Raw genomic sequence first — 21,781 nt, forward strand, 5'->3', positions numbered from 1 at the left:
TTAGAATTTAGGGTAAAATTCACGCAGACATGTAAATATTTTTTCCCCAAATTTTAAATGATTTATGGAGAAATGAATGGCGAATGCCCCTTCAAACCCATAAATGGCAATTTCTTTTAAAGTAAACAGTCAAGTTTATCCATTACCCTTTGATGCTCAGCTGTTTAATTCCATGTAAAAAATTTTTGTTTATAATATTTTGAGTTATTCACTCTCGTTTGAGTTTATCACTCTCGATGAAATGGTATTTCTTCCGCAGTATTTAGTGTTCTACACGAAGAAAAGAATTTGTATCTTCTTCCAAATGTCAGACATATTTTTAAATAGGGCTTGAGCTTTCTGAGATTATAAATGGAAATTGCCGTGATAGTGAAAGCGTTAAGCAACTTGTGATAGGGCACATGAGGAAACTTATTTAGTACCAGCATTAGATATTTACACTTCTACTATAAAGACAAAGCCTTTTCAAGCAGAGAAAAGCAATGATAATGAAAACTCATTTCCATTAGACCGAAGATAGCTCCTATATTCTTAGGACAGGTTGGTACAACCGAATGAAAATCTTCACAAAGACTGGAGTGATATGAAAGGAGTATAACCCTCCACAGATTGGGCCTGCCAACTATGAAGTATCCCATATAGACATACATGGGTAGAGATGGAATAAAATAATTTCTGACATTGATTTGAGACGCATGAACGGCCATTTTTTATATCAGGCTTCAAATTTTTATTCCTTATGTGGCGTTATGTGGTTAAATCTTGGAGATTGTGCACGTAAGCCCCAGACATAGGGAACTCCAATCGTCGATCACACGCTGGTTCAGGGAAAGATTCCACAAACAAGAAATCAGCACTCAAGAAACAATTGTCAAAAAAATTTAAGAGTTATTTTCCAAAAATATCTATTTGAAGTAGAAGTATTCAAAATCAGAATTATTACAGAAAACGACAATGAAAACTAATGATCCCATAGGAAACATTACCAAACTAAGTACAAGCTGTATAATTTTGCTAAAATCACCCATGTCAGTCACACCATCCGTCCACCACAAGCACCCGAGCAAAAGAGGACTTGCGTAATCCGAGACGTGTCAGGGTGGAGGGGAGGGATTTTGCCAAGGAGTGGAGGGGTAAAGGGCGATGTTCAATCAGCTGCGAATATGCCCTAAAGCGCCCCTGTTGACTGGCACCTCTGCAAAAAAGTCAGTCATCCCAGCCGGGGTAGGATGGGGGAACAGCGTGCAGGCCGGAATTTTCCCCTCAATCTTCTGGGTTGGAGACATCACTGGAATCACTAGGAAATTCATTGGAATTCATGGAGGGGAGAGACATAGTGGGGTGAGGTGTTGGAGAGTGAGAGAATTGTGATAGGACTATAGTAGTACTACTCACTCCAAACTGCATACTTGTGCCTCAGCACCCATTTCCCCTTGATTGCCAAGGAGTAGGTATTCCTCTGCCGTACTACTTATATAAGTCTCTCTCTTCAGGTGGGTTTCGGAGGCTGATTTCCGAAGACAGAATTTCCGGAGGGTGCAAACGGGGTAGGGTACCAGAAATTTTGGGGTGGGGGTACACTAAAAAATGCCACACTAACTCAATCAAATTTTTCCTTGATTGTAGTCTGAAGTCTTGATAGTAGACTGTAGTCTTTTTGTTATAAAATAAAACCACCTTTGTTTTTGATATTCAATCATCTTTTTTATTTTTATACAAACAATAATTCACACTTCTGATCAACAAAATAAAAAGAACAAATTCTTCCTTGGGGCATATGCATTATACTTGAGTTTGATACAACAGTAAAAAAAATATCAACTCACATGTACCTCTACACATGGTAAAAAAGGCATGCTTATCAAAATAATGATAAGAGAGATTCTCCCACATTAATTCGTTTTACATTTACCACCATTTTGGCTACCTCTAAAATTAGTAAAAGATCACCTTATGATGTATCCCAATTCCTGTATGTGCTCAACATGTGATTTCAAAGAGGTTCTTAAAACACAGTGATTTAAATTGTCACTAATGGTTCAAAAACAGGAAAACTGGTACAAAATATTTCCAGGCACTCAAGTACTGATTTCATCATACATAGCTGAGCAGAAACAAATAGAATGATTACACTCATGGAAATGTGTTGTCATAATTAAAAGTCCTTATTATAGCATGGGTTTCCAACCTCATTACAGAAAGCATCGACAACAATATTTTATGTAAGTAAAACAAGTTTATAAGAGCTCAATGTCTACAGACACAATAGAAAAGAAAAATAGAAGTACCAAAGTGCTTCATAGTGGAAAGGGATGGTAACCTATGTCAATGGCTCCAAAATCAATTATTTTTTCTTCACAACAATACTTGTACCCACTTAAAGAGTACATACTTTTTATGAATTTTTTTTTCAATGAAATCAGTCATTTTTTCCATAGCCATGGTCAAGATTGATGACTAATGTACCTGCAAGATTCAATATGAATGTCTCACAGCAGCATTAACATAAGAGGCTACACCAATTGGCAAAATACAGATGCAACATGCAGTAAGGGAGCTTCCCATTTGGTATGACTGTTCACAACTTTATAATGGCCATTGATTTCCTTTTCTCTTAAGAAAGAACACAGGCATTAGGAGGTCTTATACATTCCAACATAACTAACACAAAGTTATTAGTATTATTCTTTTCTTTCCTCAAGTTTCATCATCCGATGAGCTGTAACTCAGGCCTAAAATATTCACTTCAGGCTTCTTATTAGACTCAACAACATTTACATGAGAAGTAATTGGTTCAAATTTGAGGGGTAAATCACTATTTGGAGAGGCTGACTCTCTTATTTCCTCCTCAGCAATGGGAGATTCTGGCTGATTTTCAGATAGATCAAGCACCGGAAGCACGATGACACTTTTAGAAGGTTCTCCTGGAATATATAATTTTTTTAAGACATGAATCTTAACTACCGTTTCATCACTACAATTTTTATTAAAGCTACATTAACAAGTATGTACATAGAATATGTCATCTAAAATACAAAGGGCACGGGAAAACCAAGAACGAGGAAAGGATGATGCCCCCTTCAATTTTACATGAAGAAGATGAATTCTACAATTTTAAGTAATATGGCAGTGAGTTGATGGTAGTTTTTACCACCAAAAAAATTATGGGTCCACTCCTAAAATGGGAACAGATAAAACTGATTAGCTTAAGTGGCACCTTGAGTTCTATACGCATCCACTATATCTGATAAAATACTGTAATAACATAGTAGTTAAAACTTTTTGGGCTATATCGCCATGTCACTGGGCTATGTGGTCCCAATGTTTCCACACCGATGTTGGTTGCATCTGCAAGGGATTCTGGTGAAGTAGGAAATAATTATTCATATACATATATAGTCGTTAGTTAGCCTCTGTGTCATCAGGTGGGAGGATAGGATGATAGGATTAGACGGGAAATGCTGGGCCAACCGAACATTCCCAGACGGCACAGGAAGTTTTCGTACCTAAATACGAGGGTGGACAATCAAGATACAAAAATCGCGCTTAGGAAGTTACTTAGAAGGTTTTGTTTCTTTATTTCCTTTAATGACGAAAAAAGATGCAAGAGGACTGACAAATTCATATGCATCGATAAAATTGTATCTCATCGATAAAACTGTATTCGGTCTGGGACTATTTTCTTTCGCGGGTGGTGCCATCTGGTGCCATCGTGCCATATCCTCCTAGAAAGATCACATGCCTTCACAAGCCGTTGGAGATGGCATGGTTTACGTAACGTCTCACCACATTTCAGGGATTTTTGTGGTTAAGTTTGTGAAAAATAGAGTGTCTGGTAATGGTGAAGTTTCCCTTATTCTTTAATTTCATTCTCTGGGCTTCAGAAACGTGTTTGTGAGATATTTTTGTTAAAAATGCCTTCCGTGTGTGTAATGTCGGGATGTAATGGAAACTCCGGGACATGGCTCAAGTTTTTAGCTTTCCAAAAGATCCTGAGTTGAAGGAGAAGTGCATTTGGGCGATAAGAAGAAAACATTTCACCCCTACGAAAAACTGTGAGGTATGTACTCTTTCTCGCTGTAATTATTTGGATGTAATTTTAAGTTAGAAGTGGCTTCGGGATGTTGATGCATCAACATCCCGAACTATTCAGTACTGAAGTACTATAGTACTATTCAGTACTAATAAAAATGGTGATTCAAAATATTGTAGCAGCAATTAATTCTTTTGAAAATTCTTGCATTTTAGTTGTCTTTTTTGTATTAATTCATTCGGTAAACGTGTAGTTAAAGGAGAAACTAGGAATAAGCTGCCAAGTTTATAGGATCGAATATTGCTTCTTAGCTTGCCCTATGGTGTATTACACGTCGGCTTTCATCATTTCAAATTATCTTATGCTATAGTTTAAAACAATAAAAATATCAGGCATACAAATATTTACTATATTTACGAGCCTAGTAATTTGATTTCTCATGCAGAAATACCAAAAATTGGAAATGATTTGACCTAATAAGTTACATGGTATTTTATTATTTATTAATTTTAGGTGAGTGAGCTTCACATCGCACCTTGTGATATCAGAAAATAATCTGTGGCCTTGGACGAGAAGACGAGGAGAAAATTCTTGCTGAATTGAAGGTGCCCAGATTGGAGGAAGGTACCATTGCTTCACTGTTACCTGTCGCCAAGAAGACAGACATTGTGGCAGAAGTGACATATTTGTGGATGTGGATTTGATTTGTGCAAGTTGGTGCAGTGATAGTGGACGTTCATCGGAGAAAGTATTGACGATAGTTTGTATGTATCGACCAGTCCTCTTTTAAATAATTTTCTATTCGAAAGAGAATAAGAGTAATTGTTTCGCTAAATTAGATGTGGGATAGAAGAGAAAATTGGAAATATTATTGTGGTTGACAATAGAAAATACATAATATATGTGTTGTATTTCTGTGGGTTTTTTCTTTCCTCTTTAAAATTTCTTGCGGTGGTGACTTCATGCGAAGTAAGTATAAAATCGGAGGTGTGATCTAAGAGATAACATGTTTTATTTTACAAGTGTTTATGCTGGTGATTTGGCAGGACTTTCATATTTTTAATAGGTTGATACATTTACTGCAGTGACCTAGGGACTTTTACTCATACCAAATAATTTTTCAAATACTTTAGCGCCTGATATGGGTAAGTTTTAGTAGCTGAGACTGAACTACACGTTAATTTTTGCTTGCATTTTGATGAATTCGATCATACTAATAGCAGATGTGTCAGCAATCCTGTTTCATCGGCAATTTTTATTTAAAAATTTTATTTCGTCAGGCTTTAGGGTAAGCTTTTTAATGCTCGTGGGCTATGTGATGTCTTATTTAGTGTCAAAATTAATAAGAATTTACTCTCATTAACATCTCAAGGTTTCCAAGTAAGTACGAGCCACTTAACAATGCCGGATGCTGGGGGTGCGTGAATTAGCCATGAGAATATCATTTTTCGCAGAGTTATTTAAGTGGCCGAGTAAGTTTTGTAAGTTCTCAATGGGTAAATAATACTATATCATGAATTCTAATTACCATGAAAAACTCACAACCGACAAAAACTTTGTCGGTCGTGAGTCTTTCATGGTAATTAGAATTCATGATATGGTGTTATTTACCTATTGAGAACTTACAATTCATAATGATTCGTATCAAGGTTCTCGCTACGGTCGGTAGTTATCGAATGTGTTGCGTTCGATACATTTTTCGATCGTGCGAGTTACGATATAACTAATTTCGACCTAATCGATTGAGATTAGCCTGAGTGCCGTGTTCCTGCGCGCTTTGTATCCAATCGTACGTGCTTAGTAGCGGACATTCACATGCTGCGTACGCGCTTCGTCGACAGGCCGCGAATGGAATGTATCCATTGACGAAAAGCGACGGAGCGGCATAGTATCCCCTTAGTCAATGGGTACTATGTACATACGAATTAGATACGGAGGGTTCTGTGCCGTCTGGGTTGACATGGCAACATAGCCCAAAAAGTTTTTAACTACCATGATAAGCTGCCGCAAAAGTTTTAACGCAACATGATAACAATAATTTTCTTCTCAAATTAGCCCAGGGTAACATATTTATTACTTGACAACCACAATGGCCTCATCAAGTTTAACTTGAAGATCCACCTATACTTGAATATATACAAGTACGTACAGTACTGACAATTGCAATACAATAGACTCTCGTTAATACGAACAACGTTATTACGAAGAAAATCGTTGGTCCCGAAAAAAGGCCTATCTAAGCTATTGGAAAATAACGTTACTACGAATTTTTCGTTTTTACGAAATTAAGAACCTCAGTCCCGGTCCCGGCGGTTACAAAATCAACTTTATTACGAAGTCCCACGCATAAGCAATGGCATTTAGGTGGATATTCACTACGCAAAGTTTTAATAATCGCGCCACGTTTAAGTTCTCCTCGTTTACTGTGGCCAAGAGCGTCAATTATGGTTATTTCTTCACCATAAACGCAACGTCATATAATAAGCTTCATTCCTGGGGAATCATGGTGATCGACTCATTACAGCTTGTAAATTTGATGCACAGTTAGTCCTCTTCCTACGCACATTCGATTTACGAACTTTCACAGATACCAGCATGAAAAAATTTCAAATTGGGAGCCTTTTGATTTAGCCATTACTACGCGGAGCTACGTAGAGGACCTCGCACTATAGGCATAATCTGAACAAGGTATCATTGAATCCGGTGTGAAGTTAGGAACTGTTCAGCGTTTCGCACGTTCTTCCTTGCCGCGGAGAGCAATTTTTTTCGGCTCCAGCTGCGTTGAACGCCCAGCTAGATGAATTTGTCTCAATCGTTAGTTAGCACACAATTTTTACGCAGTGTTGCATTCTGCAGGATAACCGTACTCCTCGATGCCTTGCATACAGTCCGGCCGGCGAGTTGCCCGATAGCGGCACAATAGGAGCGGATAACCCTGCGCCAGCACGGTTTACAGCCAATCGCTGTCTCCCAAACACACCTCACACCATCGCAAACACCACTCATACAACGTTGTCAAAGCACCGACATAAGCCTGATCCACCAAAACATGCCCTTTCTCCGAATCACCAAAACAAATGATTCTTCCTCTGGGTCCTTCACGCTCGTCCTCCCTTACGGCTCCTTTCTTCACGGAGATATTTGTAGACGTTTCCCTTTCTTACCTGGCAACGCTCCTTAACCTAGACCATTCTGCCTGTCATAGGACAACTCTCGGCGGTCAGACTGTAGGTTTATCAACTTAGGAACATGGTCTTGGAACGCATCTAGTTCGTTTATCGAACTTACTGTATTCGGAAAGATATCAACCCTCGATTACGTCATGCCGCATTCTTCTGTTGAGAAATTGAAACGAACTTTCCTGTTTATATATATTTCCGCGTAATTTAACTGCGTTCATCATATACGGTTTTTTTTCGACGATTCCTAAAAGAAACGTTCATACGAACTTCGTTATAACGAACCTCCGGTTTTTCGGTCTCTTGAACTTCGTAATAACGAGGGTCTACTGTGCAAAGAGGGAAATATATGTGAAAGGTTACACAGGATTTCCACCGGGTCAGGTTCTCCAACTCCATCTCGGCCGATGTTTCGATGGGCGAGTTGTCCATGGAAACGTCGGCCGAGATGGAGTTGGAGAACCTGACCCGGTGGAAATCCCGTGTAACCTTCCATAATTCTATGCGCCGGGAAAGCCTACGATCATTCAGGGTAATATTTGGATCACACCTGCCAGAAGATCCTGATATCTGTTGAGGCACATTCACCACCCAGAACTGGTAGGAAATATACCACATGAAGAAGAGCAAATTACTGAAATGGCACATCTACGTGGACAGGATAGCCAGTGAATCCACCAAATATGATGATATTTTTTTATCTCTATCGTTTCCTTTTTTTATCATATATTCATGCCAAGCAATAAGTACAAGAAAACAATTAAAGAATTTTTTTTATAAGCAGATCATGATTTTCTCCTTAAGAGAAAATAAAATGAAAACTTGGGTACTTCAGATTAAACAATGCGTTTGCCACCAATGTAAAATCATGTCATTCTAAGGTAAATTTCTCCAATTAGCATTAATGAACACATTGCTAATGTTGAATCAAAATGCCAACTGAAAATCAACACTCACAATGTCATCACTTTCATTATTGCCAGTGCATGAGTTAATACGGTTAAGTAGCACAATAGTCCAGGTTCATTTTTCTATCCTTTGGGGGCTCTTTTAACTTAAAGTTGATAATATCTAGTTCTGTAATTCTATCCAGCTACTTATAATTTAACGTTCTCCTTTTAAACCTGGCAACCTAAAGCTCACATGTGTTATCAACTGATTTTGGCATAAGTGCATCATAGACGACCGAGCCCCTCCCCTTCCTTCTCTATTATTACCCTCCATCAACGAATATGAACAGTATTGCTCCTGCAGGTGTTCAAAATATTAGGTTCATTTTAGCTATTCTTTTTCTCAGCGTATTCTTTTCTCGGAGGGCGTTCTTTAGCCCTTGGCATTCATTTTGCGGAGGGTATTCTTTTCTCGGAGGACATTCTTTTTTCGGAGGGTATTCATTCCTTAGAGGGCATTCTTTTTTTCGAGGCAGTTAATTTCCTCTGGCTGTTCATTTTGATTTTGTGTTCATTTGAGCATTTGTGTTCGATGAACAGGATGCGATGTTTCAGATTCGCGGTTAATTTACGGGTCGGTTATCTGTTAGTAATTAGTACTATGGTTCAAAGTTAATTTAAACATTAGGTTAAAACTTTATTTTGATTAGTTATACTAATGCAAAAAATTATTTCAGCAAAAGGGAAAGCTAAACATAAATTGTTTAACTATGTTATATCCACTATATATTTTGCTATTAAATTATTTGTAATGGAGCTATGTAACTGTTAAATGGGTTTATCTGTATTTTACCCTGCATTACTTTAAGAGGTCTGAAATGATTCTGGGAAATAAAAACTTGGCTTCAACTTTCCTCTATAATACTTGGTTGTAGTGTAATTAGACATTGCAGGGGAAGGACTTGGTACTCTTTCGTTGAAAGTCTACGGAGGTATACATCTATCATTTGCGAAGAGATGAAAAGAATATGTTACCTATGGCAATTTTATTTGATGACATTTCATGTCGTGACATTTTATGAATTTTATTGTGACCACTTAGCTTAATTGCACATATTACACCTCAAAGCATTAACTCTTTCTTTGCTTTCCATGTTTCATATTTAAATATGTTACAGAATTCCATTGGTTTAACATATTTTACTATTTTTTTTAACATTCTACCAAAAGAACTAATTTAGTAATGAAAATTCTTACCGTCTTACGCATGCAGTTACAGTTTCAATAACTTACCCATCTCTGATCCGGTCACAATAGCAAATTACTTCAATGAAAAATTTAGCAGTTTCAATAACTCTAAATGTAGTCCTTCCCATCTTAAAGCGAAATATCCTACACATTCAATTTTTCTCACCCCTTCATCTCCAGCTGAAATTTTTAAAGTGATCAACTCCTTCGCTCACAAGTGGTCTGTGGGATATGATGAAATCCCAATCCCCGTTGTTAAATATTCAGCCAAATGGATTTCTGAACCATTATCTGATATCTTTAACTTATCCATTTCTCATGGTCACTTTCCATCCTGTCTGAAAACAGCAATTGTTTCTCCCATACATAAAAGAGGTCCAAAGCACGACTCTGAAAACTATAGACCGATTTCCATTCTTTCAACCTTCTCTAAAATATTTGAGAAATTGATGTTTCACCGTATTGTAAATTACTTGCAACATTATAACCTCCTGCACCCAAATCAACATGGTTTCCGTGAAGGTCGATCCACAACTTCAGCTGCTTTCCAACTAATTCAAAGCATTTGCCAATCGATAAACAACCACCATCAGGTTATCGGTACCTTTTATGATTTAAGTAAAGCATTTGACAAAATTGACCATTCTATACTATCTCACAAATTACTTGGTATGGGTATCTCTGGTATAGCTCATTCTTGGCTAATGTCATATCTGTCAAATCGCCAACAAATTGTTCAATGGAAAAGTAAATTCGAAATGGGAATAAAAAGCTTTAGATCTACACCACTTGCAGTTAGTTGTGGAGTTCCCCAGGGTTCAATTCTTGGACCCCTACTATTTATAATTTTCATCAATGACCTACCCCTCTCTCTACCAAACAGTGATGTGGTATTGTACGCAGATGATACTTCCTCCCTAAATTCTGCAGTTACTTCAGAAGTTCTTTTCTCGAACACAAAAAATTCAATATTACATATGTCTCAATGGTGCCATGAAAACAATCTGTCCCTTAATATCAATAAAACATCCTTTATGCAGTTTCACTGCAAAATATCTCCTCCTACAAGTAGTCCGCAGCTAACTCTAAACAACAGCATAGTTCAACGTTCATATTCAATTAAATTCTTGGGCCTCCACTTAACAGAGGATCTTGACTGGTCTACTCATGTCGAACATCTATCCAAAAAAGCTGCTACTGGCATTTATATGATTAGGAAACTTAGACCAACTACCTCTGCTACCACACTAAAAATGGTGTACTATGCCAATGTCCATTCTCACTTGATGTATGGCCTAATTTTCTGGGGAAACACGACAGCAGCTACTAAAGCCTTCTCATTACAAAAACGAGCTATCAAAGCCATCTTAGGTGTGTCCGTTAGGACTCCAGGTAGGCCAATATTTGAAGCTCTTGACATTCTCACACTCCCTTGTATATATATTCTGCAATGCTCTATGTTGGTTAAAAACAATCCTTGACTATTCCCACCAAACAGTGACTACCATTCATACAATACACGTGGTAGAGGCAATATACATGCATTTGGGCACAATTTAGAGTATTTTAGGCGAGGTCCTTTCTACCCAGCTTCCCAAATATACAATAAGCTCCCAAGTTCTTTAAAGTCTGTCTCTTCTCCGGCCATTTTCAAAAGCAGATTATGTAAAATTCTTTGTAACAAACGGTATTATAACTTGACTGAATACTTGGAAGATATTCTCTAATTGATTTTTTGTGTACTGCATATATTGTAAATTTGTATATTGTATTAGTATTGTATACAATATCTATGTTTCCAATTTGACGAGTTCTATGTCACATGACCAGCAGAACAATAAATTTTATTATTATTATTATTATGCTATTACTGACAGTTAATTGCATCATTAGAGTGGATAGATACCTGACACAGGCTGCAACGAGGAGAAAAAAATCAAAATCTTACTGAGGAGTCTAAGAGAGATTTACAAATGACGTTTATACTAAAAATATTTATAAAGAACAGTTAGCCGTGTATGAAAGTCAAAATTGCTCATAAGAGAAGCATTTAAAAAACTTTTCTGGTGCTAAACACGCGAATAACATCAGATGCTAGGTTGATAAATATTAATTCTGGCTTATTCTACATGTGGACAGCAGATATTGTCCAGCACATGGATAACCAAGCAAAGGACCAGGACCGAATTTGCTTGAAATTACTATGACAAGCTGCACGAACCAAATGATACCATTCTAAGCTTTCATTTACTCTAAACATCTGATAAACAGTATTTTCTACTTGAATGACCCTGACTGTTCACGAATGAGCAGATATTTGGAACTGTTCTTTTTACTGAACAGGTTCATAGTGAACGGTTCATCAAAATGAACATTTAAACCCACCTCTATAACGTAGGCTAATTCAAACAGGTTTCCTATGTCCTTATCTTCCCTATCCATCCCTTATAGCTAAATTGATCCAAACCATCAACTACCACTATCCAGGCCTGGGCAAAATACAGTATTTGAAATACAAAATACCAAAATATTTTTGGATTTAGGTTGAAAGGGGGACTTATTAGTCTTAACCTCACCAGAATAAAGGCATTTATTATTGCTATTAAAATACCCCTCCAAATGTAATTGAAATACAAAATACCTTTGACTTGGGTATTTGGAAAACAAACTACAAAATAGTATTTTAAATTGATTTTAAGCATACCAGGACCACGGTGATAAGTTTTACGAGAGTCACCCACAATGCACAAATCGTGCAAAAAATCCACAGAGAAAAAATAATACGCCTTGACTAGGATTCGAACCCGGATCCCCATATTTCCGGTTGAGTGCTTTAGCCAGTTGAGCTACCGAGGCATCCTCGGCTACCATAAGCACCCGACCGGAAATCGGGGGATCCAGGTTCGTATCCTGGTCAAGGAGAATGATTTTTATCTGTGGATTTTTCGCACAGTATTTTAAATATCTTTAAAAATACAAAATTCATTTGTATGGAAAGTAAGAGAAATCAAAAAAATTTATCCTACCAGCTAGGTTTGTAATGGGTAGTTGCAAACATGACGAAAACGAAGTCATCTCTGAAGCGTAATGTCACGGAAGTGTTATCTGGGGGTCTATTCTCTAACTCGAAGCGCGGTAGCTTTCTGGTGGAAAGATGCTTAATTAAGCTACTTGCTCCCACTTGTATTCTCTAACGCTGAAGCTCCGGCGAAGGGAGCTTGCAGAAGCTACCGGTAGCTTATTAGGCTCCAACCCTTATTCTCTATGGGATTTGAAGCTACTTCCGTAGCTTCAAACTAGCTACCACGGTAGCTTCGCGAAGCGCGCCCTCGAACCCCGCGCTTCAGCTAGCTACAATCAAAATACATAGGGAATTCCCATAGGGCCATGGGAATTCCTATGAACCGCCGTGAACCAAGTGGCGCGTGTCGCTAATCTTTTGTTCTATCCCATCAGTCTTTCTTGACACGGCTAGCGATTGAGTGGTAAACAAGAAAACTGTTGACTATTTTTGTTGTTTTGCGTAATTATTTTCTTTAATGAGGTCGGGAATGCTGCGTAAATTATTTGAAGCCTTCAATTATTGTATTCTTAACAAAGTAGTGGGCATGAGTGACAAATTTCGTGACTAATCATATATGTTTCGGAGTGAACTATCGATCGCGTTAACATAGTTGATTTCATTATTTGGAGAAGAAAAATGTTACTTTCAATCATTTTATATCACGTGAAATCTTATTTTGCATGAAGTCATTACTAGTGAGAAGAAAAACCCCGAAAACAGTGATTATTATTGATGTTGCGAGAGACTGTTGTAGTGACGGTACAAATTGATGCGTTGAAATCATTACCAATGCCAATGTATCCACTGCACAGAGATGGATGTCTTATTTTTGCAAGTGTTTATACATTTATGATAAACTTTACCGTGCATTATTAGCAACGATCTTTGTTGTGAAGTGATTGTGTGAAGAGAGTTTAGTGTTACATAGATGCAGACCGGAGAGAGGTGGATATATTATTGTGTTATAATGCAATGTAAGGTGTTTCATGATAGTTATTAATAAATTTTTTGCTCTTCCAATGAATAAATGTGTTCATGATATCATTCTGCTTTCATTTGTGTGTCTTTGGCCGTATATACGCATTTAATTTCAGTGCCGGTAGTTAAGTTGGTGTATTTGTTTTGAATTTTGAGAAAGTGTAGCCATGGATATTCCAGAAGCCCACGAAGGAAGTCATCACAAAAACAATAATGTAATATGACTTTAATATTGGGAGAAGGAACTACGTTTAATAGGTTGTTTTTTGACAATGATGGTCAAGTTCTAATGAATCGCCCTCGCTTGCAATAGTGCAAGCTTGGCGGTTGGCATATAATACTTATTCATAAAACCATTTAAATATTAATTTAGCCGTCGTGAGAACGGCACGACAGTAGAGTTTTGTGTAAATATCGATTGAAGCATATTGTGAGCCTAAAATGATTGCTTAGGCCAATCTGAGTGAAATGACGTAACTTTCAAACATAATTTTCTCCGCCTTCCCATTAACTTTGTTGAAGATATTCCCGAAATAATATACACTTATCGTATGCACATGTTATTGCGATATTCTCTCGCAGTGCAAGAAGGAACAATCTCTGCACAGGAACAGTTGGTCATCAAAATATTTGCATCAAACAGGCAAAAGCATAAGGAGCGCTGAGTGTAAAGTTCTCGGGAATTAGAACGACAATGTGATAGCATTGGTTTAATGTGTTGGTGGTTTATTAACATTTTCTCTTCATTATATTTACATGGCCAACATGATTATCAATCGTGACATAAACTGCTGCATCGATCGAAACTATTGAATTGATATAAAAGCCGCTTAGCCAAATATAATTATTTCTACGTATTTCTATTATTATGAAAGCTGAAGGCACTCAGCATTTCGTAATTTACAAAGCACATTAATTTCAACTAGAAGAAAAAGTCAGCCGAGAACGACTACATTATGATTTTCCCGCAGGTTACGAAATGAAACGAGCGATTTCATTGGTTCTAAGAGTAAAATCTGAGTTCGCACGAAATATTCCTCATACCCCATATCCGGTCTGAGAAAGCTACCAGAAATTCTCGGTCTGAGAAAGCTACTCCCTGTTAGAGAATAAGGTTGGTAGCCAATTCTGGTAGCTAGTTCGAAGCTACCACGACGGGAGCTTCGAGTTAGAGAATAGACCCCCAGAGCTACTTCAAAAGTATTTTGCAAATGAATTTTTTATTTAAGAATGGGAAAATACCAAAAATCTGAATTTGGAATACAAAATACTTTCAGGTTGTGTATTTGAAATACCAAATACAAATTACAGAAGTACTTCAAATATATACTTTAAAACACTTATATGTATTTGAAATACTGCCCACCCCTGCCACCATCTAATACCATACTACCTCTTTGTCTGGTAACAAAATATGTAATTATATTTGTCTACAGACATATGGGGCTTTACTTATAGTGCAAATGATTATTGATGCCAACATTTAACCTCTCCAGGGACTAATGGAACCATTTCCCCTGCCACAAGGCTGGCACCCATAAGAAAGAGGACAGATAACGGGAAGGAGAAAATAAAGTTGGATCCATTGTAACGAAAGGATTTCTAGAAGCACAAATTTCACTGCTCCCAATATCCAGATGAAATACAAATGAAAATACTCTCAACAAACCTTTATTTTCCATTCTTGTTTTCTTGTATGGCCTAACTGTTCGATCACACAACACTGCCTTAGAATCTAGACATTTTGCCTTCTTAAGCATTCGTTTGTACTCCACCTCCAACTTCAGGACTTGCTTATGATACTCAGTCACTTTCCTGTCTGTGTAACATGGCACTTGTGATTGCTACAAAAAAAAGTAATGGAAGTCTTAGGTCAAACTATAGAGCGGCAGCAGTGGCAATGATGTAACGGCGAAATTAACAAATAATACATATTACCATAAGCCTGAAACAAATTACGAAAAGAGCTCTTACAGAAATGAGAGAATACCACTGACATTCCAATTGGGCGTCCATGCAAAATACTACAAATTCTAATTTCATAACTTAATCAAAAAAATATTATTCAAATAAATTATGATATTAGTATATTCCATACTTGGAAGATATAATGAAACGGGTAACAACTATACAGGTGCTTACGTATACAGGAAGAATTTTTTGGAACAGGCAAATAACGCAGAAAAATTAACCCGCCTCACCATCAAACAGAAATTAATTTCTTCTTTCACAGATGGCAACCATTTCCGTATTTCTTCAACTGTATTTAAATCTGCCAATCTCGGCCTCCTCTGCTGCTTCCCGACTGCTGAGAGGATACATAAGAATTTTCATGCGGTTGTTTTTCTATATTATGAGGTTATTTACGTGTAAGAAAAGCACATATATAAAATATGAATATCCACTCAGAGGATCTTGGAGCAAAACTTACGTGTATTTTGAGATAACCACCAACGATTAAGCTGTCCGAAATTTTTTTCGTAGTTTCTAGCCATAACTGCGGATACAAAAGCCCATATTTACACCAATGGAGTATCTCTGTTCGATGAATATTGCATAAATGCACGTTAATAAGTTTAACACTCAACGTTCCCCATTGCAACGCCTTAGAGATTATATTACTGCGATAATATACAATATTTGTTCTATCATGGATAACCAATAACATACCCAATGTGCCCAAGGCACAGAGTATATCCCTACTCTGTGCCCAAGGCCCTTGGCCATGAACATACCTCTCAACTTGTCATCACTGCGATGTAGTGAAGTTGTCGCACACACTCGAGCCCACAAATCCCGCAGTGAAGTTAGCACCAAATATAGAACGGAAGTCTATTGTACAGGATACCACTGCACTTAAGTACATGAAATGATCACATGTATCATTTTCTCTATAATTATGAAGAATTGTTTGTGTTATATTATCGTGCTCATTTATTATATGCATTCATGCTTTTATTATTTTACTCTCACTGAATTTATTTATTTTCAATAAATAGCTTCATAATGACGCAAAAATACAACTGACAACGAGCAGGAGTTTCTTAACCAGTTGATTTACCAAATAAACGATAATTAACACTCTTACGCATTATGATGGATCGCCATGGAAGACGACACATCAGTTCACCAAGCACCGTCGAGACTGCTAAAATGGTGCTGGCCGGTTTACCCATATTTGCAGTACAGCAGGCTCCCAGGTATCCAGCTGTGGTTTATCCTTGTTGCGGATTATCCATGCAGAAGTTCACGCTACTTTGATGTTTTCCATGATCTTTATTTTTAAAATAAAATCGGACGCAAAAACACCAGGATATTTGCATGAGCCGATGTCCCACGGTCAAATTTGCATCAAAATTTGATGAAACTGAGGAAGCCCAACTACCCTCGGTGTCCGAGATAATGTGGAATACCCGCTGGGAATGGTCGAAAAAGGTTGGTTCTGAGAGAGTGTGATTCTTTGCAGGACCCTTCTTATCGAATGTCCAACAAAAATGCTCCGTACAGAGAGGACAGAAGAGTCTCTTGGGGCTCAGTCCACCAGTCATGCTTAGGACACAACTCCACCGTCTCAAAAGGGTTATAACACGGAGATGGATGATTTATGTTAGTCAAGAAATACTTACAAGGAAAGTATTAAATGTAAATGGAAGTAGGCATACGTATTTAGGTAAAAGATTGATATCAAAGGTAAAAGACTTTTGACAGTTCCATTTCAACTCTTCTCATCCATTTCCACAAATCTTACATACCATTCTCAAATAAATGAGAGAACCAAATAGTCGATACATAATTCTTATGCAAAGAATTTTAACATCACATACCTAATACATCTCCTTAATTTTTTACATATGAAGATCACTAAATATCACCACAACTATTTACTTATTGAGTGGTGCTCATTGATTCCCCTGCTCATAAAAATGTCTCCATGGGAATTAAAGTTTACAACTCACTTAGTTTAGTTCACTCTCAGTAAACTAAAAAACTGACTAAACTAAGGATCACACAAAATAATATTACATCAGTTTTAAATGCAGAAAAATATGCCTAGCATCACAAAATAAAAGTACACACACAATCACCCACAGTTTTTTTTATGATGATGATGGATAAACAGCGATGGATAACACATATTTTTCTCTTGCACACAGGGAACAAAAGGTACGAAATATCCACTCATTTTCACTTTCCCTAATTTCTCCATGCAAGGTCATGAGTCTTCTGGCCAAATAATACGTAGATTGATGAACTCGGTAAACATAAACTTAACCATTAATCCAGCACTTGAGAAGTGAATCACAGAAGTAAAGCCAGCAGCATTAACATGTCACTATCATCATCACTGTCGTCAGAAGAGCAAGATGATAGAGAAGAGTTGGAGTCAACATCAGGCTGTGAATGAATGGGAGTTTCCACAATGTAAGAAAAAGAAATTAAAAACCAGAAAAAATCTAAAGCCAAAGCCCAGTAAAACACTAAAGACAAATTAATTTTAAAATATTTCAATGATTTAACACTTAAAGGGAATGATACTTGGATACAAAAATCTTTTACGTTTACAAAATTATTTGATTCCATATTGCAATTTGAATTGACACATTTAGCATACCAAAAGAGGCAGAGGCAATTCCTCAAATATGATGTAATATCAATCAAATTTTGTAGCTATATAGACATAAGAAGAGTAATTTTCTAATGCTAGTTTATCATCTAAAATGCAGTGATTTTACAGCAACCTTGGCATGTTATGTAAAGGGGTTGAGCTAATGTGAAAATGCCTGCAACTAAATACTAATTAGATATTCATCGCCAATCAAGGTCCAATAATGGTTCACCAATGGGTGCTATAAACACTCACAAATCTCTAAGTAGGGAAATCAAAAACAGAATTTTGATGCAGAATTATGGTTAAGTCAAAGTGAATTGAATTTATTCTGAATAGAATCTACCACATCATTGCAAACATTTTCTTATTTCACTGAAAATGGATGGAATTTTCAGCTTCATATTTAAATACTTATCTTGGTCCCAATGACATGAACTTAAGCAGAGGTGAAACCAAATTACCAAGTACTACATATCATAGTTACTATCGATTCCGATCAATAAATCCAAATCAAGCGATTCTGAATACCTGCAATGACTTCCAACTAATGAGACACTGAGTATGATGTAGTGCTAATATCCACAAATACAGGTACATATTAATAAGTTTGCTGACAATATACTCACTGAAGAGAGACCACCAACATTCCCAGATGCTAAGGATGGACGACTATCTGGAGGAGACCAAGGTTCATTTACACTTTCTTCGTGGTATGCTTCATTTGCTACAGCCGAATCACTAATATCTACTTCTTCTTGTTTCACAATATGATTCAGCTGAGAAATAAATAATTCTGAAATTTAGCAATGCATTTCGGGACAACACAAGTATATGCTTTGCATGTATTGTAATTTATGATTAAAAGGAAGATATGCAATGAAATATATTTTATAGTGCTCGGGCGGGAATAAAAAGATTTGGTCAATCCATTTGAATACATGGATATGAGATTCTACCCATATCTAATATCATGTTAACACAGGAAAAAGGGCTTAAGATTGTGGCATGTGGTGGAGAGGCAAGGATATTGAAAGGTGATAATATAATATTTAGGGCAGATAGAGTTAGGTATCTGTATTATGTAAGAACTGAGACTGGAGTCGCTGTTGGTCAGCTATAGACAGAGTTAGGATGTATTAAACAGCTTCAAAAGTATCATTTTTTACTTGGCATGCCGCCTAGGGGTACCCTCCTAATGACTCCTCTATGAAGAAGGTGCCTTATTTGTGGACTGAAGGGGGACCTATTGCCCACAGGATGTGATGTGTGTGTGCAAGGAAAAATGAGGAGAATGAAATTTCCAGCAAAAGAGGGAGAAAAAGCTAGAAGGTTGTTTGACGTGTGCATTCGGATGTAACAGGACTGATTTCACCAGCAACAACTGGTGGTTGTAAATATTTTTGTACCTTCATTGATGAATATTCACATTACTCTAGGGTCTTCTACAGACAAAGGAAAGGAGAACTTTTTGAAAACTACCCGTCATTTTATTAGATACCAACCCCCAGTTGAGTAAGATTAGGGGAGAAAGATCAAGGAATTCCAATCAGACAATGATGGGGAGTTCACAAGCATGGCTATTAAGAGGCTTAGCATGCCTTGGTATTAGATAGGGACAAGGGGGTATTACCTGCGGCAGTGGCATAACTAGGAATATGCTTTATATGGATATAATTTATCTGTACATAAATATCTGTACATATTATTATTCATAATTTGAATGGATACATTAAATAGAAAGGTCTAAAGGCCTGTTAACACGATACATTCACACATAGTGTCAACTGACTGCATGAATGTTTTCAGTGGATCAGAATGGAAGATGTACGAATGCATGAATCAAATTAGCTCAGGTTCCATTTTATGTTCATGGATTTGCACAAGTTGAGTGGTTTAATGGTGCATGTTGGAGTTTATTCTCGCATTCATACTTTAGACATTAATGTGTACGAGATGATGCACTCTGTAGAAAGGCCTTAAAAGATATACTTCCACAAGCATACTTACAATATCTTCTTCTGATGGAATGTCTACCCTGGGTCTCTGTCTCCCAGTGGTGCCCTCAGAATCGTTACACTTCCTTTTCATAGCTCTTCTAACGGGAGAAACAGTCCGATTCTCAGCAGATAAAGCAGTGCTAGGTTCTTCTCTGGCCCTTTTGGATGCAAGAAATTTGGATCGTAACTGATTCAAATCATCCTTACGCTGCGATTGGACTAATGCAACAGGATATGGTAAAGTTGAGATGCTGGATGTGTTCTCCTCCTGACTCTTGGAAGGATCGACAGACTGGTCCTCGTAATCATCCAACTGTTCCTCCTTGATGATGATATTCTAATTAAATGAGGAAATCATTAAAATCATGAAAAGGGGCTGAATATTATATGACTAATGAATGATAAGAATTGGGTACAAGTAAGTTTCCGAATGCTGTCAAAAAATCATTTCACAAATCTTCCCACATGCAAAGGCAAGAAATATCTACCTGCTTGTAGCTACAACCCTGGAGATTGAATTAAAATTAAATGCTCACCACTATCTACGAATTACGACTTTTAGAATAATTACTTTGGCTGAGGTGGAGAAGAACCGGCAGACATTACTAAGTCGCCCTTTTTAGAAATCAAAAAAGCACAAGAAAAGAAAGTTTAAGGATACAGAAAAACTCCACATTTTCATACATCATTTACAAGAAATATATTTATCATCTTAGGAAGCATAGCTCACATTTTTAATCTCAAAACCTACAAATTTAACTTCATGCAAACATTTTGAATTGAACTGTTTTTGGGAAATATATACTAATATGACGGTATACGAAAGGTACCATCCACCAAGAATATTTCTGCACTTTCAACCTTAGATACTCGGAGCACTGAAAGATGATGAGTAAATAATTACGTACACCTGGCAAAGATGAAGTTCGGCAAGTTTTGAAATAGTCATTTACTTCAGAACAGTTTTTCCGGAACTCCTTGAAAAAAGAGTTGACTTTGAAGCAATTGACGCATATAAATTCGGAGAGATGATCCTCCTTCGTAATCTGAAATACAAGCAACAACTTTTGATAGTACATTTCAAAACAAAGAGGCACCAATTAATATGGTATTAAGAACTATTGATAGGGCAGACGTAAATTTCATTAAAACTAGAATGTCCCTCCAGCACATTTATCTCCTCCATTGCACACGTTAAATAGAAAATTTTAAATAAACACAATAAAGCAATTTATTGTTATGATTTCACATAGCAAGTTGATTATTGTAGCCGTTTTTTTAAGCCAGAAAAAACTATCGCAATTCAAATAACAAGGTAAAAGTGGTTAGTTTAATCATCCTGAACCCTTGTTTTTCGTACCTTTTCCATACACTTATAAGTCTATTCCAAATGACACGAAAATATCAACCATTCATCGTGCAAACATTTCAAACAGGATATTTTATGGAATTTCAAGTGTTAACAATACTACCTCAAAGTCAGTTAGAGAACGTAACTCTTCTGCCAGTGAAATTCCACTATCATCCGAGGTAAATATACTGTGTTTTACTTCATCCTCGCTACAGCAAAGCCGGCACACTACCTTGACATCCATTTCCACACAAATATAGGAGTTTTAAGCCTCAGGAGATAACTCCTAAGCTTCGCTGACGATTAAACGCAAAATGACTGCAAAATATAAAGGTTTACAAATAGTATGCAACCGATTCTAAACAAACATTTCGCTTCTACTTCTCCAAAAAGAAAAGAAAGAAAAACAATAAACAATTGAGTCTCCATACG

The 21,781-nt window shown here is 37.0% G+C and overlaps 2 protein-coding genes across 3 annotated transcripts; both read right to left on the reverse strand.

Moving 5' to 3' along the window:
• Window positions 1-2,444: 2,444 nt before the first annotated feature.
• Window positions 2,445-16,126, reverse strand: LOC124166694. The gene is made up of 5 exons (XM_046544342.1): window positions 16,063-16,126; window positions 15,824-15,889; window positions 15,594-15,700; window positions 15,062-15,236; window positions 2,445-2,924 (listed from the first exon to the last, which is right to left on the reverse strand). Exons 2-5 carry the CDS (start codon window positions 15,885-15,887, stop codon window positions 2,698-2,700), a joined length of 573 nt encoding a protein of 190 aa, XP_046400298.1. The 5' UTR covers window positions 15,888-15,889; window positions 16,063-16,126; the 3' UTR covers window positions 2,445-2,697.
• Window positions 16,127-17,088: 962 nt separating this feature from the next.
• LOC124166693 lies at window positions 17,089-21,750 on the reverse strand. Of its 2 annotated transcripts, none has more exons than XM_046544340.1 (5): window positions 21,471-21,750; window positions 20,907-21,044; window positions 20,009-20,335; window positions 18,628-18,777; window positions 17,089-17,787 (listed from the first exon to the last, which is right to left on the reverse strand). In XM_046544340.1, exons 1-5 carry the CDS (start codon window positions 21,591-21,593, stop codon window positions 17,692-17,694), a joined length of 834 nt encoding a protein of 277 aa, XP_046400296.1. In that variant the 5' UTR covers window positions 21,594-21,750; the 3' UTR covers window positions 17,089-17,691. The 2 variants fall into 2 exon arrangements, with proteins under 2 accessions (XP_046400296.1, XP_046400297.1); XM_046544341.1 differs by lacking the exon at window positions 21,471-21,750 and adding an exon at window positions 21,359-21,439.
• Between the last annotated feature and the right edge of the window lie 31 nt (window positions 21,751-21,781).

This window comes from Ischnura elegans, chromosome 10, assembly GCF_921293095.1.
Source record: "Ischnura elegans chromosome 10, ioIscEleg1.1, whole genome shotgun sequence".
NCBI classification, from domain to species: Eukaryota; Metazoa; Arthropoda; class Insecta; order Odonata; family Coenagrionidae; genus Ischnura; species Ischnura elegans.